At 34.0% G+C, this 17,490-nt stretch overlaps 2 protein-coding genes and 1 pseudogene across 2 annotated transcripts; 2 read left to right on the top strand and 1 right to left on the bottom strand.

The window, feature by feature from the left end:
* Positions 1 to 282: 282 nt before the first annotated feature.
* LOC122588807 lies at positions 283 to 5,294 on the top strand. The gene is made up of 6 exons (XM_043761014.1): positions 283 to 560; positions 678 to 870; positions 1,519 to 1,605; positions 2,754 to 3,134; positions 3,643 to 3,790; positions 4,528 to 5,294. Exons 1-6 carry the CDS (start codon positions 490 to 492, stop codon positions 5,091 to 5,093), a joined length of 1,446 nt encoding a protein of 481 aa, XP_043616949.1. The 5' UTR covers positions 283 to 489; the 3' UTR covers positions 5,094 to 5,294.
* Positions 5,295 to 6,089: 795 nt separating this feature from the next.
* LOC122588680 lies at positions 6,090 to 9,560 on the bottom strand. The gene is made up of 3 exons (XM_043760849.1): positions 9,356 to 9,560; positions 7,917 to 8,411; positions 6,090 to 6,554 (listed from the first exon to the last, which is right to left on the bottom strand). The coding sequence occupies exons 2-3, from the start codon at positions 8,392 to 8,394 to the stop codon at positions 6,505 to 6,507; spliced, it is 528 nt and encodes a 175-aa protein (XP_043616784.1). The 5' UTR covers positions 8,395 to 8,411; positions 9,356 to 9,560; the 3' UTR covers positions 6,090 to 6,504.
* A 2,585-nt stretch (positions 9,561 to 12,145) lies between these two features.
* Positions 12,146 to 16,939, top strand: LOC122589618 (annotated as a pseudogene).
* The last annotated feature ends 551 nt before the right edge of the window (positions 16,940 to 17,490 follow it).

Raw genomic sequence — 17,490 nt, 5'->3', positions numbered from 1 at the left:
TGTAATATTTTTACTTAGCACTAAAATATTTTTACTTACACTACCCCTTAACATTAATGATTACGTTATATTATCAATTCTTTATTTTTTAAAATATCCCCACTAATAATCTACATCAATCGACGTCTCATCTACCACAAATAATCGCATCTAACAATAGTTAAATTAAATGATTAAACAAACAGTCGTTTGTAAATTGTTTTCCTGTAATTTTTAAATGAAAGCGTTAACCATAAAAGCGTTTCAGTTTGAGGAACACAAGATATTCGACTCCATATTTCCATAGCATCTTTTTTCTTTTGGTTGATTGTTTTCCTCATTCCATTCCCATTTTTTTCTTTCATAAATCCATCCCAATTCCCATTCCCATTCCCATTCCCAAACAACAACAACAACAATTACAATCACCCATAATAATACAAACGAAACCCTAATTACACAAGTTCTGCATAAAATTTCATCCAATTTTATTTCAGTAAATTATCACAAATGAGTGACAAATTAAATACGCATCAAAAAGGCATCATGACTGAAGAAGATGTTTCCACCATCTTACAAAGGTTTCATTTTTTTTTTCACTTTTTTTTTATGTTAGGGTTTATATATAGATATATACTTATATATATATATATGTACGTATATAATTGGTGGTAAAGGAAGGTGCTTTGTTTTTGAAGGTATACAGCTACAACAGTGCTGGCATTGTTACAAGAAGTGGCTCAAGTTCATGATGCAAAACTCGATTGGAAAGCGTTGGTTAAACGGACCGCAACCGGTATAAAGAGTCCCAGGGAATACCAAATGTTGTGGCGACATTTGGCGTATCGTCACGACTTAGCCGAAAAGTTAGAAACTGAGGCTAAACCTTTGGTTAGTGTTGGTATTTTCAACTTCTATGATTATATGCTTTGATGATGATTTTTTGTCGAGTGTATATCTCTTTACCTAGGTAATGTCGTAGTTAACGTTCATGGGATGTCAGTGTATTTTTCACGAAATTTGGTTAACGAAACGTAGTATTAGTTCTATGTAATTGCCCTAGATTTGTTATTGTACCTTATTAGTGTTGTACTGTTGTTAAGGTATTAGTATTAGTATGATGATTCTTGATTTGTTATGGATACTGACTACCATATTTAAAAAGTGCTGCAAATCTTTTGCATTTGCTCTGTGTGTGATTGTGTCTCAGGGGATGAATTTGAACTTTACATTTGGATACATTTTATTAAGTTGAAAAGTTTTGTTCCTTTAGGAATGACAAGACTATTACTCTTAGTGAATTATATTCTTACGGCGTTATATTGATTATTAACTATTTGAAGTGACATTTATGTTTATATCATATCCATACGGAGTTCCTATGTCTATCTTGTCAGCTTAGACCATGCTACTCTGCATTATTTTTTTTTAAGCTTGTTAATGATTTTATGCTAGACATAGGTTTAATAACTGTGGTTTTCACATAATTAGTTATTTTGTTTATAAAAAGCATCTAATTTGTTAAATACCCATTGGCAGGATGATGACAGTGATTTAGAATATGAGCTGGAAGCTTTTCCACCTATTAACAACGAGGCTTCATCGGAGGCTGCGGCATGTGTGAAGGTAAGCAAGAGTATTGAAGTTATTATGACTGATGTAAATAGAATATTGGTTACTTGCAGAATGCCAGTTCCAGGGTTGAGGCTTTGGGTTGGTTTTGACGCAAAATCGAACCCAAACCGAAACCGAACATCAATAGGGTCGATTGATCAAAAATTAACATACCGAACCATTGGGTTTTTTGTGGGTCAGTTCTAATGGATTGATTTTTGGTAGATTCGGTTATGCCCACCCTTATCAGGTTCAGAGTTCTTGTTCCGTTTCAAATGTTGCTATAAAATCGCCATTTTATAAATTGCCTTGACAAAAAATTGATTTGATCACCTGTTATTGGATTGCGATTAGAAATGGTAAGTTCATTAGCAATATGTATTAAATTTGGCACAATCATTACTTTTGTTTGATGTTTCTAAATATGAAGTTAAAAAATATTTGGGTTAATTACAAATTTACAATGAATGTGATATTATTTGGGAATTCGTATTTTGCTGATGTTGAAGAGAGGTACACAGTCATTATTGGAATCTAGTATCCGACTATTATAACTAATGAGTTCCATGCATGGATAAACAGATTCTGTTTCCGATTATCTCATTTTTTAAGGGTCAAATGATTAGCTTATTATTATTATTATTATTATTATTATTATTATTATTATTATTATTATTATTATTATTATCATTATTATTATTATTATCATTACTATTATTATTATTATTATTATTATTATTATTATTATTATTATTATTATTATTATTATTATTATTATTATTATTATTATCAGTTTTGTACCTGTTTCGTGAAATTGCTTGTTTAATGATGAAATAAATTAACTCTTTCACTTCTTTTATGCGAATTTGAGTCTCGTATATCCGTTTCGCCAAGAGTCTACTAATCTCCACAAAGGAGTCCTGTTTGGTTATTTTATCTTTTAAAAATAGTCCGAGTATGTGAAACACTTGGGCATTTGTTTATCTGATTAAGAGACCTTAAACTACTGAAGCACGTCCATTTGTTCAAAAACTATTTTCTACATCCTCTTATTTACGATCGATTAATCTGATTCTAACTATGCAATGACATGATTGCTTCCATTAAAAATTTTATAATTATATCATCTGACCAAGTGTTACACTAATTGTATTCTTCAGGTACTGATAGCTTCTGGTTCAACATCTCATTCTGGCTTAGAAAAGGGGTTGACCATTGAAGCTCCATTGACTATAAATATACCTGGTAGCAAGTCAACTGGAAATTCATCAGAAAATCCACTAAGTGTAAGAGGGACCAACATTACAGTTCCAGTTTCAGTTCAAAGACAACCACACCCTGTAGTTGCAACATCTACAGAAGAATTGGATAAAAACGGTCCTGTATTTAGCAGCTTTCCTCCTCGTAAGAAAAGAAAGCCTTGGTCTGCAGCTGAAGACATGGAACTGTTTGCTGCGGTTGAGAAATGTGGTGAAGGGAATTGGGCTACCATTTTAAAAGGAGGTTTTAAGAGTGATAGAACTGCTTCACAGCTTTCTCAGGTTTGCTTACCTTCCCTGTAAATATGAAGATCATATCTGTTTTGTTACTTTGTTTACCGCATAGGGCTGGAATGAGCTGTTTCTTCCATTTTACTTATTTAAATTCCATGGGCAAGGGCTACTTCTTTTGTTTCATCTTGCTCCCATTGAAATTTTACAAGCTGCCTCTTTCCTCTGCAATCTTCAGTTATATGATCTTTGTGAAGTTTTTGGAACTTGAATCATCCCTAATAATACTGTAATCAAACATGAAAATGGAATGTAACTAAAACATTCCATAAATATTTGTTGCTTGGAAACTTGAGTTAAATAAAGTCAATGTTTGTGGATTTTTCATTGGTTAGCTGAGACCATTTTTCTTTAATTGGCATCCGTTACCTATTATGGTAGGATGCCTTTCCAATCAACAAAGAACTATCACATTATATAAGCTAATCATTTATCTCCTTAAGCAGGCCAATTATTTTTTACTTTTATGCTGATATCATGAATTTGTGAACATTTTCAGAGATGGGCTATTATCAAGAAGCGGAACGCCAATGCAAATGTGAAGCCTGGTACCCAACTTTCTGAGGTACAATTGGCAGCTCGACGGGCGCTTAACATGGCCCTCGATCCACCTGGAGGGGATAGTTTGAAGACATCTTCTACACTTGGTACAACTTTTTGTATTTCTTGAATTCATTTATACTTTTTGCTTATTTTGTTTGGTCACGACTCTTTCCAGCAAATGAAAATCACAACTTTTACTTCATTAGAAGCACATATATCTTGTCTTTACCACGAGCCATTTTCCGGCTAACAAAAATTGGTCCATGAAATTGTTAACTTTGTTTTTTGACAGGTATCTTAGTCCTTAGATATTCAACAGATAGTCAGATAGTTTTCTAAAACTACACGTCTACAAAATTATTGCACTGCTCATGAATGTTTCGTGAAGATTTCAACTTTTCTTCTTTTAAACTGGAATATTTTCATATTAATCACCAATTTGCCACTATCATCAAAATATGATTTATGGTATTGTTATTGGTTTTTGAGATACCTTTGTATAGTACTGCTAATCAGAGGTCAAAATCAGTCATTTACTTTTAAGATGGTCAATTTGGGTTTAGCCTCAAATGGGTTAAATTATTGTCTTTAGCTAAACGGGTCAAAATTCATCCAAAGTCTGTTGTTAAATCATAAAACCTCATAAACGCCCTCCAAGGCTCCAACATCTTTGTAGCAGTGTTATATAATCATAATTAATATATTAATTTTATAGAGACAAAGTGTTTTGCTGTCACCCTATCAGGCCTATCTGACCGAAACCGAACCAAATTTCAGCTTGTTACCCCCCTGACCATGACTATCTTTCCACATAATATGATACTGATTGTAATGTACACAGGTAGGACAAAATCGAGCATCACCAATATTACACCCATGCGTTCCATTTTCCCCGACAGTCCATCTACTTCCACCCTTTTTCATGATCAGCCCTGTGAAGATACTTCTGCCCAAAAAAAAACATTTCATAAAATTCGACCCAAGACATCACCAAAATCTCTAACCAATGGCCCGGATCCAATAAAAGCTGCTGCAGTTGCTGCTGGAGCCCGCATTGCAACCCAGACCCCTGCTGCAGATATGTTAAAGCAACGTATGAAGTCCGCCATTCATATCAAAACAAATGCTACGAACTTCCGTAATCTCCCTTCACCACTTGCCTTGCGGCCTCAAGATCATAATGCAATTGTGGGACCCCCGGTACAGTTTATTCCAGTCAGCGCTGCTCAAGAAACAAATGGTGTCACAAGTTCCAGCTCAGCAAACTCGTCAAAAGTGGTCCAAGAAGATCAGGCTACTACTATCACGGCAAAAGTTGAAACTTTACAAGATACTTCAGAAAAGGAAGTTAAAGAAGATGCAGCTTCGTCTATCGTCGAACCTATGATCATGGAAACCTGCGACTGAAAGAACCAAGCAAGAGCAATAGTGGCCATGAAAATTAGGTTCTTTGTTGTATTCAGTTTTGGTAGGAATGGTAACTTCATATGCTTTTGCAACTCATATATGTGACTGTCTGCTGGATGCTGTATACAGTTCTGTTAGAAATTGTCAGATAGCTTTACTTACAAGTTTATGAAAGTGGCAGATAGATGTTTTTCCTGGTCATAGAATTATTTCTTCCGGGTTTTCAGTATACTGTTTTTAGTTTTCTGGTCTACAGTTCCTGAAAGGTCATTTCCAGTTAAATTGCAGAAAATCGCTTATTTATAGACATTTATATATTATAATCTAAAAGACAATCATCACAGTTTTATAGGTATTTTTTAGAATGGGCAAGGCACGCTTCTGGTTGACCTAAAAACACTTGTCCACATTTCAAAATTTTATGAGCAAGTAATGTTTTCGAAGAGATTGCAAGAGGCATAAAACATTTTAAGTTATCATTATTTATATTCTTTATGTACTCTTGGGTGGATTATCCATTGACCCAAACAGTCAACCCAGCTATATTTCAAATATGATTTTTTGAGGTCAAATTGTACCATAATAATCCATTTGTGTGTCAGTTTCAAGAATAGTTCCAGGTCATGTCGAGTACTTGCAACTGCCAGAACCAGGCTAAGGAGGAGGTCTTCAGATATGTAGTAGTTTCTGTCCAACGTTACTCGTCGTTCCCATCCTAATACCGGCTTTTTGACAACTATGTCCTCCATTCCTCCCTTGATTAACATTTCTTTCACCAACTATTCATAATTCCTTAAAGCATTATGAGAATCAAAAGCAGGTTTGCAACATCATCTATTGGTTTGATATTTTTGGTTCAGGGTTTTTAACACCTGTCACCATGCCCAGATTTGACAATCCGATATAATGAACAATACATATCCTTACGGTCACCATATATACTTGCATTTTCATAGGAAAATACATGAAGTAAACCAAATTAGCACAGTAAATCGCTTTACAACAATAAACAGTCTATTAAATTATTAATATCAGTTTAGAATCCAATTTACAAGAATTATTATCAGTTTTATCACTCTTTTTAGCTTTTCAAGAAATTTCTTTTTTCACCCTCACTTCCAATAAATATTTACATCATACAGATTATTTACATTAGTTCATAGATCACCAAACAAATCTTCATTTTCATCATCTTGATTCTTAACCAGATCAGATCAATTCAAGACAAAAGGATCCAATCTTCAATAAATATGGTCTTCTTGACACATCAGGTTGTTTCTTGTCGTCACAAATCAGGATCATTTTAAACCCGAAACAATAAAGTATCAGCAGCACCACCACCACCACATTGACTAAATAAACAGCTTTACATATAGATACATATTTACAGTTAATCAGCTAAGATAGACGCTCAGTTGTGCTGCAAAGATGACAGCCATTGCTCCATGTAAACTTCGTTCTCTGCAAACAATAGTCACATTGTTCATAAGACATTAAAACAAGACACAAAGCAAACTAAGGTATAGTGAACAAACTACTATGAGATAAGACTTTGGGTGACTTTCAACCATAGGATGAAAATATATCAATAACAAATGAGGCATCTTCAAACCATTTGGCCAACTCAGACCAATTAACCTATTTCATTTTTAGGCAAGTTTTTATACTTAAGCCATTCAACCCATAAGAGAGAGATTTTAATTAATTTTCAAATAAATTGGTTATAAGTTTATGACAGTGATCCCATTGACAACAATAACCAATTTTGAACAAATTGGGTATCTTAGATCAAAACATACTTGTTCCAAAATTGTTCATTCTGGCTAATCATAGTCTTCTTCGCAGTTTTGCAAGAACAATGGATTTCTGTAACAGAAACCTAGTTCAGTGGTTTGAAACATGAATACTCCCCTTATATTTAGGTGTCACAAATCTTTTATATTGCTCGTTTTAGCAAACAAGTGTATTTAGCATCATTTGCACAATACTGGTCAGTCAAAAATGTAAAGGCACATATTGATGACTCAAAAGATATATCACTCAAGCTAAAATACATACATAGAAAGAAAAAACTGATATTGATATCTTGAATCTGTAATATGATGTTTCATGAAGTTTTAGTGATGGATAAATGGTAAGTTAACATTTACTTTAGACTAACGATACGTAACTCTTGAATATACTTTCTATGACCATACATAACTAAGTTTTTATCTGTGTGGCCTATTTTGTCCCAATTTGATTTTAAGAAAATACTTAAGTGCCCTTGAAATCAAGTCATGAGAGATGACGTTACATAAAGTCACGGCGTTCCACGTGTCAGCTATTCACCGCCAACCTCCCACCCTTCTTATATACATACGTACGCCAACTAACTTCAGGAAGGGGTTGCTCATGTTTCAAATGGTAAGGGGTCAGATCACTAAAGAATAAGCAATGTGTATAGTCTACAAATCGTCATTAATAACATGTACGGGTATAACTTTCTCAGAAAATCTCCCATCAATGATTTCATTTCAAATCGTCCAAATTTGTGATCAAACGATAAGATGCAGACCAGATCCAGGATAAGGGATGAGCTCCATTTTCATGATCAACAAATAAAAATTAGATAGGCAACTACGCTACCCTGTATCTAATATGGTATCGTATAAGGTAAATATCATTCTCTCGTTTCTTTGGTTTTTAATTTGTACGATACGCACCCTATTTGCCAACATAATATGAAACTACTTATGCTATATTCTTGAAATATCACACAATTATGCACCTAATTATCATGCAATATCTATTATGGATATTTAGCATAAACAGAAGCCTTACCAGCAGAATATAAGTCAGGAACTCGTCCAATAGTCTCTAAGAAATTGTCATTTGGAGCTTTCTTTGCATTAACAACATCATTGCGTCCACGGCCATAGCAAGGCACCAACACAGCAAAACTATCATCCGAAGAATCATCATCATCGCTACAAAACCCAGCACCGTGAGGCTCCAACCATCCAATTGACCAATCAGAATCATCAGATTCAGATCCTGATAAACAACCACCATCTGATGGAACCAAGACAACATCATATTCTTTATCCACTTCACGCTCTTTTCGACTATGCCACTTTCTTTTTACCCTTTTAGATTTTGATGGTGCCACATTTACTATTGGGAATTTTAAGTTTTCAAATTCCAACTTATTTACATCAGTTGTGGATGTGGAATTTTTGGAAGACCCGCTAGGCAACTTTGCATCTCGATGCTTTCCGCTCCATGACCACCATGAAAGCTGTGAAAACGCCACCGCCATTTTTACCTAGCACCACCCTTGTACAGGAAAATTTAACTTAGTAATAAAAGATTAAATGGTCTTTAACACATGAACATAAGTAACTTAACTACAAAACCTATAGCCAATATCTCTATCTCTACTATATAACAAAGCATTTAGCACCCTCAAGGCCTCAATTTATAAAATCTTAAACATCGACTGAGCTAGATTCCGTAACTAGTCATAATATACTAAATACATTTTCGATTCAATAAATTTCATCTGCGAACTACACATAAAACTATTACAGTACTAACAAGTATTAAGGGTCTTGCAAAAATCTGTCCCGGGAACGTATTACACACATGTAGTAAACCCGAGAATTCATAAAGTATAGATCTTTACAAATCATTCATACTAAAAAACACAATTACAAGATTGCTTTTAACAAAAAAAATTTTAAAAATGCATTCCTTACATTTAAAAAAAATATCGTGTTCATTAGATACACGAACATACACGTACGAATGCATTAGAACAAACCAAATATGAAATAACTTACAAGTATAACTAAAAATCATAAATTCAATATATGCTGCTAGTACAAAGTATATACTAATTTTGCAATATTTGCATATTGCGCGGATATACTGCTAGTATATATATATATATAATCAAAAATAATTGTTTCCAGCCTCATGGGTCAAATCCTAAATCCAAAGTTCTCCACTTTCTTTCATAACAAGTTGATATTTTTTAGAAAAATAATATATATATATATATAAAGGATCAAAGTCTCATATAAATACACACCCAGAAAGAAGTATTAAATCTACTGTCAAATTGGGTTTGATAGTGAAATCAATAACACAGTTTAAATGCATATAATACTAAAAATATAAAAACTAAATAGTATTGTAAACTAAATACAAGTATTAAATTAGAAAAACTAGAGATAAAGGTTATAAAAAAAAAAAAAAAAAAAAAAAAAAAGGTATACCGGAAAATTGAAAAGAGTAAATCAGAAGCAGAAAGAAGAAGTGTTGCTGAGAATCGAAAACAAAATTGGATGTGATTTTAAGGAATTTTGTTTTATTAATTTAATAATAATGTTTATGAATATTTATTATGCGGCGGTTTTATGATGATTGTAATTGTAATTGTATTCGGAGCCGTGTGTGGTTCGATGATATGCTTTCTTCCTTCTCCTTTAATAATTCATCAACAAAACATTTTTTTTATATATATTTTAAATTTAAATTTATTTTATATTATTGTTATTATTTTATATCGTGATACGTACGTATATAGTTTCATTTTGACGCCTTGTTGTTATGTTCAAGTTATAAAGTTATCGCTTTATGTTGTTATTGCTAATTTGTACGCTTAAGTAGGTTGAATGATTGGTATATGTGTTTTAGATAATCATGATTTGAGATTCGACTTATAGGATATGAATGGCGATTTATTTTGATTTAAATATATGATAGTTTGTAAGTCGTTAAATATGAGATCTAAAGTTTATAGCAAGTCTTGTAAATCATAATATAAGAAGATCATTTGGGATCAACTTTATATAAAACTCACAAGACTTTGATTAAATTGAATGAACACAAACTTAGTTCATCGTGAATGTTTATGACATTTTTTAAAAACTTACATATGAACATCTTTGTGTATAAAATTTGTAAGTTTTCAAAAGAAATGTTACATAATGCTATTAGTACAAAAATATTTTGTAGACTTATAATTTGATATATTACTTGGGCATGTACCATACAAATTTTTTAACGTACTTGTACAACAACAATGGTTAGGTAATCGTCTAAATACTTTTCAACTCGAAAGCAGTAACACCATTGGTCACGCCATGCTTAACGCTAACCACAAAATTTTCAACTTACTTGTAACAATCTTTATAACCTTAAGGGGTATTGTGTATGTTGTGGCAATATCAAGGTGTTGTAAATAAAACTATTGATATTTTTATGGGAATGAGAGGAGTATGGATGGATGCATTCAAAGACGTGGAGATTTGCGCAATGAAGACTTGTACGTCAATGATAGGTTTAGCTTTATTTAATTATTGACAATTGTACATAGGAGTGTGTTGATGTACAAGTGCAACTCTTTGTGCCTCAAAGTTTGTCAGGTTAAAAACTTTACTTAGTTGGCTCTCTTTTTGTCTTTGGCAAATTGTTGTCGAACGTGGCATGTGGGTCCATCGTCATCTTTTCAGTGCCAACGTGGCACTCTTATTGACCAAATAATTTATTTATAGACTTAAAAGAAATAAAAGTTTTTAACGAAAAACCACCTCACAAGTTTTTTTTGGAAAGGCTAATTTCATTCATAAACAAACACAATTACAAAGGAATTTCACAAGATCATAAGAGCTATGTATTGACATAAAAAACTAAAATTTTTCCATTTTGTCCACTCCATATTCACGCGAGAAGCCGGATTGCTAATTGCTAATCCGAAGAAAGCCAAAGGATTGAATATCTTGTACAATCTAACTAGCAATAAAAGAGACCCCTTTGAAAAAAAATTCATTTCTCGCCTTTCGGATGCTCCAGCAAGCAATCAGCATAACTGATTGTAGGGCGCGTTTTTCAATTGGCCCAACAACCTCACAAGTTAATCATAAATTATTAAATTTACTAGTGTCAGACCCGTCCATTGGACGGATAGTCTAAAAATATATAAATCTTATAATAATTGTGAGACAAAAAGTGTATGACCAATATTACAACTTAATGAATACGAAAGCTAAAGAAGAAACATATGAAAATTAATTTCATATAAATATTGATTCATGTTTACCTTTTTTCGACTTTAGTTAAATAAAAAAAGAAACAAAAACTGTATGACTAATATCACAACTTAATCAATACGAAAGCTACAGAATAAACATATGAAAATTAACTCCATATAAATATTGATTCCAGTTTACCCTTTTCTTCAGCTATAGTTAAATAAAAAAATAAAACAAAAAGTGTAGATAATTTGAAAACATACATATCAATTCATCAATAAAGATCATCTCAAACGTTTTGATTATCTTCGGTTTGTTCCACTCCGAAACAGTTCATACATGCACAACACGGAGTCGTCGATGATGGTTAACATGCATTGGTTTAAAATCTTCAAGATGAACTAATGTGGTCTTATTTTTTGTTGTTGAAGAAGACATAATAAACCTATAATGGACAACTAACTAAATTAAAAGAGATAATAATAATAATAACATAAGAATTCAATATTAAATAATAATAATAATAATAATAATAATAATAATGATGATGATGATGATAATAATAATAAAATAATAATAATAATAATAATAAAGTATATAAATAAAAAAAAACCTTTTTGGTAGACGATACGTGAGGGTTTTTTCTAAGTGGTATATATATAGATAATAATAATAATAAAGATTTTTTTATTTAAGGTCAGTCATTTTTTATTAAATAAATATTAAAAAAATAGAGAATTAATAAGGGGGGAATAGTAAGCTAAAGGAGGAGATAAGGGGTGCCAAGTATATCTCTAATCCCTTCTTTTAGTTATATTATGGATATTTGTATACGATATGAAATACAAATACTTTTTAAAATCCGCATTAATAAGTTTGGGGTCGTTTTTTAAAAATAACTCTCATTTTCTTATTAACCGAGACCACAATAGTTGGACCATAAATGGTTGAGGAAACTGACTCATTTTAGTCATTATTATCGTGGGTGATGAACAATGTTATCAAAACTTTAGCATTGTTCCCATAGTCAGTATGGGTGGGTGGGTAAAACCAACTATGGCTAGATTTTTTTATGACAAAAAGCAGGTCAATGACCGTTTCGTTTCCAACTCAAGGCGTGGGTTTGTGTATCGGACGATTTTGATAGCTTTGCAATAAGTAAAGTTATCTTTCAATATGTCACGGGTGAAAATAAGGGATTTTGCAGATTTAAACCTCCTTCAGTAGCTCTTAGAGATTGCCTCAAGGATAAAACGTTTCTTCTAGTTTTAAATGATGTATGGAGTGAAAGTTGCGATGATTGGGAAACCCTGGTGGGTCCGTTTCGTGCATGTGCTCGGAGAAGTAAGATCATCATGACAACACGAAAGGAGCAATTGCTCAAAAAGTTGGGTTACAATCATTTAAACCACTTGCAAAGTTTGTTGCATAATGCTGCTATGACATTACTCGCTCAAAATGCATTGGGTGTAAATAAGTTCGATTCACATCTCACGCTCAAATTGCATGGTGAAGGCATTGTGAAGAAATGTAATGGCTTGCCTTTGGCTTTGAAAGCACTTGGTAGACTATTGAGGACAAAACAAATGAAGAAGAATCCTGGAAGGAAGTGTTAAATAGTGAGATATGGATGTTAGAAGATGGTGATGGAATTGTTCCAGCTCTTAGAGTAAGCTACCATGATCTTTCTCCATGTTTAAAGCGGTTGTTTGCATATTGTTCCTCGTTCCCCAAAGACTATGTTTGACAGGGAGGATTTGGTTTTGTTGTGGATTGCTGAAGGGCTTTTGCGCCAATCACCTCCTACCAATTTGATAGAAGAACGCTTGGGTCATGAGTATTTTGAAGAGTTGTTGTCAAGGTCTTTTTTCTAACATGTGCCTAATGAGTCATTTTTGGTAATGCATGATTTGATGAATGGTTTGGCCACATCTGTTGCTGGAGATTTCTTTTTAAGGTTAGACAATGTGACGCTGAAAAAAACCAGGGTAAAACGGTTGGAAAAGTGTCGTCATGTATCATTTTTCCTAGAAGAATATGTAACTTTCAAAAAGTTTGAAGCAATCATTAGAGCTAAAAGTCTGAGGACTTTCTTAGCAACGTCTGATAGGCCAGTACAAAGTTGGCAATGTTTCCACCTATCTAATAAGATTCTTGTTGACCTGCTTCCAAAGTTACCATTGTTATGGGTTCTATGCTTGAGTCATTTTCAGATAAGTGAAGTACCAAAGTCGATTGGTAGTCTAAGGCACTTGCGGTATCTTAATCTATCTCGAACAACATCACACATCTACTAGAAAGCGTATGCAATCTCTACAACTTACAAGTATTGATGCTTTTTGGTTGTTATTTACTGGATAAGTTGCCCAAAAGCTTCTCTAATCTGAAAATTTTGAGGCATTTTGACTTTCGGGGAACTCGGTGGTTGAGAAAGTTGCCATTAGGGATTGGTGACTTGACTAACTTACAAACTCTCTCCAAGTTCATTATTGAAGGTGAAAATGGCTTAAAAATAACCAAGCTTAAAGGTTTAAAGCAACTATGTGGGAATTTTTCTATACAGGGGTTGGATAAAGTGCAAAGTTCAATTCATGCACGGGAGGCGAATTTTTCAGGGTAGAGGCTTACTGAGTTAAAACTGGAATGGAGTAATGTGTTTGATGTTTCTAGGAAAGAAATGGTTGAGAAGGAGGTCTTAAATGAGCTGAAGCCTTGTAATGAAAGCTTACAACAACTCAAAGTGGTATCTTATGGGGAATAGAGCTTCCAAACTGGGTTGGGGATCCGTCATTTCTTCTGTTGAAACATGTGTCAATACATGGCTGTAAAAGATGCTTGTCTCTACCATCATTAGGGCAGCTATCATCACTTATAAAGTTGTCTATTAAAGGCTTGCATGAAGTGAAAGTTATAGACTTGGAGTTACTTGGACCTCGACGTACATTTCCTTTACTTGAAATTCTAAAATTTGAAGATATGCCGGGGTGGGAGGTGTGGTCAGCCAATAGTGGGGTTGTGTTTCCATGCCTTAAAGAGCTTCGTATCAGATGGTGTCCCAAATTGTCGGAAGTCTCGCTTGAAGCACTACCTTCATTGAGGTTATTAAAAGTAAGTAATTGTGGTGATGGAGTGTTGAGAAGTCTCGTTAAAGTAGCTTCCTCGATTACCAAGTTGGAAATATATAATATTTCAGGGCTTACATATGATGTATGGAAAGGTGTTACAAAATATATTGGTACAGTTGAAGAATTAAGAATTGGTTTGTGCATGGAGATAAAACACTTGTGGGAATCAGAAGCAGAGGCAAGTAAGGTTCTAGTAAAATTAAGGAACTTGTGGATATGGGAATGTGATAGTTTGGTGAGTTTAGGAAAAAAAGAAGAGGATGAGGAAGGTGATTGTGGGAGCAACCTCCACCTAATGTCTCTTACGAAGTTGGAGATATGGGAATGTAAGAATATGGAGCATTGTAGTGTTCCAACTAGCATTGAGACATTGGATATTTCTTTTTGTTATTCACTTACAGAAATCTCCCTCCCATCAGGAGGAAGAGGAGGGCAGAAGCTCAAGTCAGTTTGTATTAAGGGATGTGAGAAAGTAATGAAAAAGGAGTTGGGAGGATATGAAAGAGGAGACAAGAGCGCGATGCTTCTAAACAACGATTCCATGCCAATTCTTGAAGATATATAGATTCAGAATATGCCAAATGTGAATGTCATCATGAAATTGAATTGCTTCCTTCACCTTACCAGTTTGACTATAGATGATTGTTCAAGTCTGGAGCTGTTTCCTGACCACCATTTGTTGGATATGGCTTCCTTAAAAGATATGACAATTAGAAAATGTCCAAAATTGGATGCATTCATACAAGATACATTTTGGCCTCCAAAGTTGTGTAAGCTTACAATTGGGCGGCTGAAGAAGCCCATCTCAAAATGGGGCTCACAGAATTTCCCCTCGTCACTTGTATATCTGAGCTTAATAGGGGAGTCTGAGGATGTGATTGATTTTAGTCAATTATCCCATCTTCTTCTTCCTTCATCTCTTACTCAACTGATAATAGGGGATTTTGAGAATTTGAAATCAGTTTCAAAGGGACTCCAACACATCACCTCCCTCCAGCATCTTGATTTTTGGAAATGCCCAAAGATGAAACATCTGCCAGGGATGTTGTTGCCTTCACTTCTAGGTCTGTACATCTCTCATTGCCCATATCTGAGAGAAAGATGCCTCAGAAATGGCTCCTACTGGCCCGTCATTTCCCATATCCCCCGCATCGACATATACCCAAAATAATGGAGGTATGCCTCTCTCACACAATCTGCAAGTTAAAACCGTTATATTTCTTTAAAGTCAATTAGGCTGAAATTGTAAATGCTTTCCTTTCAATTCAACATGCGTTTTTATTTTTCTAGCAGGTGATCTAATATAATGGCATCCTCTACGTTTTTTGATTAAAGTTGTTTTGATTTGTTGTAATAAGTGGGTGTTGGTAAGCACTTCTCAAAGCTAAGATTGTGTACAAGCTATGAGACATTGGGAAAACTTTTCTAATACTTACTTCATTTGTAGACTTGATTGAACACAAAGGAGAAAGAGAGCCTGTGGCTTTCAGCAATCACACCTTCTGTAGCGTAGTCAATGATTTACAGATACGATGTTTTCACACCATTCTCATAGAAGCAACATGTTACCTCTGCCATGTAGAAACTCGAATCTGAAAATTTGTAATCAGTTTCAAGGGACATGTAACACCTGACATTTAATAACTCAATTCATATTCAAATGTTAAATCTTTTGTTAGATTACTACTTAAGAATTGGTTTTTTTAAAAGTACTTGATCTTGACTAGTACCACATTTGTTTATTGAGTTTCACTTTGTTTAGAGAGTTTTCTTGATATATTTGCTTATAACTCTGCATGATCCACAGTTTAATTATGTCTTTATTTTTATAATTTGGTTACATTGATTGATAAACTTATTTATTCTGTTAACTTTTTATTGCAAGCATGGTGAGCCATAGCCCGATGAAGTTTTATTCCTTACCTTGTCATTTGGGTCATCTTGTAGTTCCTTTCAATACTTTTTCACTTTTGGTCGGAAGTACTTCTGAAAGCAGTCTCTCTACCCTTTGGTAGAGGTAAGACTATCTACATCTCATTTCCCCATACTCCTCTTATGCCGAGATAGGATACCGTTGTTGACTTGTTGTCATAGTTCCTTTCAGATCCATATAGTATTTTTGTCTTTAATGGTTTTTGTTGACTTATCTTATTATAAAATCTTTCTGCTTGATCTTTTAGGTTTTTGTATGCTATCTCACAAGTTGATCTAAGAGGAAACTGGCCATGTTCCATGTATACTGAATTACTGATTTAATGGTGCAGACCCAATTACAGGCGTTTCAAACCTTCAAGTGGTGATTTGGAAAAGTTCAAAGCAGATAGCAAAACCTCAAAGAACAATGAAGATCAACAGGGTAAAGAGGTGATGCAAAAGATTGGTTTATACTCCAGGCTGATCCCATCGGACAGAGAGATCAGAATTATCACTTCAAGGAGACCATAAATTCGTTAACTACCCATTTTTTAAATTATCTTATGTGATTTACTAAGAGATAGAAAGATCAACTAAGAAACTACACGTTTTATCACAACCATATGATCCAGGGTCATTTGAGTGTTCTAGTTACTGATGGTAATCTCCATGGTAATCAAAGTCGCATTATATCTCAGGCGACTTTGAATCTAACATGGTGGCCTGCCATAAAGTTAATCTTTCTGATGTATATGCTATATTACCACCAGCATTCTCTTGCTAAACACATGATCTTCTCATTTAGCTTTTAAGATACAGTCTTCAACTACATACATACATACATATATCATTTTAGTAACCATATACCAATGGGGTGAAACCCCAGTGGTACCACCATCATGTGATCACATGGGCTCACAGATGAAGGCTAGAGGTCATAGGTTCAAAACTTGTCAAAGGCAAGTGGAGAACCTATATCTTGTGATCTCATGTGTGAGGATGGTGACTTACCGGGCATGAGTTCTATACGGTGTGTGCTCTGAGTACACCGCATTGGTACATGCGACCAGAGGGTTCTCACCCATTTACCTTCATTTTAATAACCATATTCCCCCGGCCTTTTTAAAAGTAAACAAATGACCAATTTTTCATCTAATCCCGTGATCTGAGTGTAAATCACATCATTTTGATGAAGTAACGGATTATGGGTCGATTGCAGCCTGCATATCAAGTAGTGGGGGGCTGCATTCGAGATCAGGACTATATGTTAGCTGGACTCTGGTTTTCGTATTAAAATCTTTTATTCTTTTAATGATAATGAAAGTTGATAAAATTAAA

This window comes from Erigeron canadensis, chromosome 2, assembly GCF_010389155.1.
Source record: "Erigeron canadensis isolate Cc75 chromosome 2, C_canadensis_v1, whole genome shotgun sequence".
Lineage (NCBI taxonomy): Eukaryota > Viridiplantae > Streptophyta > Magnoliopsida > Asterales > Asteraceae > Erigeron > Erigeron canadensis.
The sequence above is the reverse complement of the archived record's forward strand: the minus strand, read 5'-3'. Positions and strand labels throughout refer to the sequence as shown.

Bases quoted from the DNA above. Each gene is read 5' to 3' on its own strand.
- LOC122588680 (XM_043760849.1), bottom strand. From the start codon at position 8,394: ATGGCGGTGGCGTTTTCACAGCTTTCATGGTGGTCATGGAGCGGAAAG. The intron at 6,555-7,916 runs GTAAGGCTTCTG...TATTGTTTGCAG, and splicing joins TCCTGACTTATATTCTGCTG to AGAACGAAGTTTACATGGAG.
- LOC122588807 (XM_043761014.1), top strand. From the start codon at position 490: ATGAGTGACAAATTAAATACGCATCAAAAAGGCATCATGACTGAAGAA. The intron at 871-1,518 runs GTTAGTGTTGGT...ACCCATTGGCAG, and splicing joins AAACTGAGGCTAAACCTTTG to GATGATGACAGTGATTTAGA. The intron at 1,606-2,753 runs GTAAGCAAGAGT...TGTATTCTTCAG, and splicing joins AGGCTGCGGCATGTGTGAAG to GTACTGATAGCTTCTGGTTC.